Genomic DNA, 1,479 nt, shown 5'->3' on the forward strand with positions numbered 1-1,479 from the left:
TTTTTTACGTCACCGCGCGTTCTGGCTGCATTCTTGGAAAATGTTTAGACCGGCCACTGATGATTCAAATCACAAAAAAGTGGTAGAAAGATGTTTAAAAATTGACTTCAAACATTTAATCTCATGAATTTGGGCTTTCACTGCCATCTGCTGTCATATGAGAGTAAGCACAACTTGACGACCATAAGCTTTTTCATATTTCTTGCATTGATTATGTGTGACACGGTCTCAATTTGCGGGACGAATGAATTGGGCTTCAAACGCTGTGCACGCACGCGCTACGCGGGACGGGTGGTCACCCTAGAACCATAGCTCCATGTAACAGCATAATGTGGCTGAATATCTGACTTTGTGTCACATGGCGTCCCTCAGGGTTTTGTTCTGGAGTCTCTTCTTGTTTTTTCTGGTTCAGATGATTGCTGCACATATATGACTAAAAACCCGCCCATCACTGAATTCTAACTTTTTAGGTTTCTGTTGAATGTTGATCAGAATATTTTTTTCCCAGCATGCTTTGTCTGATAAAGCCTGTGTGAAGATGTTTGATCCAAAGACGACATGCAACCAGGAGTGCCTAATCACCACCTTCCAAGAGGTTTATTTTGTCTCGGAGAGCTTCGAGGAGGCCAAGGAGAAGATGAGGTGAAGAGCAAAACACATTCATGTCTGTAGAAAACTCCCTGATAAAGAGGGAGCAATCATCTGCTCAGGAGTTGACTTAGACTTAGGCTACGTTCACACTGCAGGTCTTGATGCTCAATTCCGATTTTTTTTTGTGAAATCCGTTACGTTGCGGTTCACATTTCCAAATATATGCGACTTGTATGTGATATCCTGTGTGAACTGAAGTCATACAACGCAAGTGTCCCCCATGCGCAGTAGAGGACGCAATGACATCACAGGCCAGCATGCTCTGTGTTTGAAGTAAATATGGATGGTAGCGCCAGAGTGCATCTAGCAAAATTTCCCAAACATAAAAACACAATCTTTTCAAGATGGTTAAACATAAATACTGCTCTCCGCATCATCTTCTGCAATGGTTGTTGTTTTTCTTGCCCTTTCTTCATAGCAGGAAACAGAATAGTGACCTTTGTCGGGTCGGATGAATGCAACCTGACCGTTCAGACACAGGTTGCATTTGAAAAGATCTGATTCGTATTCAGATTCAGGACCACATAGCCAAGTGGCCTGGATCGCACAGGAGAAAATCGGATCTGTGCTGTTCAGACAGCCATAAAAAGATCAGATACAGGGTGTATATGGGCCAAATAATTGGATATGGGTCACTTTAGACTGCAGTGTGGACAACTTTTATTGTTTTGTATACAGTGTAAACTAAACAAAATTTCATTTTGTACTGCTTTCAGAATGTAAATAAGCAGCAGCTTAGCAGTGAAATTAATATTTCCATTTGATAAAGTGCAGCAGTGATCGAATGTAAACAGTGTGGGAGAAAGAACATGGTGCAAAAGACATTTA

At 41.6% G+C, this 1,479-nt stretch overlaps 1 protein-coding gene across 1 annotated transcript in view; it reads left to right on the top strand.

The window, feature by feature from the left end:
- The window catches only part of tph2 (tryptophan hydroxylase 2), a 16,145-nt gene that overhangs the window by 12,002 nt on the left and 2,664 nt on the right, over positions 1–1,479 (top strand). Inside the window, exon 9 of the mRNA XM_015398073.1 lies at positions 509–642. Within this exon, the coding sequence (XP_015253559.1) occupies positions 509–642 (134 nt within the window). The remainder of the gene's footprint in view (positions 1–508; positions 643–1,479) is intronic.

This window comes from Cyprinodon variegatus, unplaced genomic scaffold, assembly GCF_000732505.1.
Source record: "Cyprinodon variegatus isolate N-32 unplaced genomic scaffold, C_variegatus-1.0 Scaffold910, whole genome shotgun sequence".
NCBI classification, from domain to species: Eukaryota; Metazoa; Chordata; class Actinopteri; order Cyprinodontiformes; family Cyprinodontidae; genus Cyprinodon; species Cyprinodon variegatus.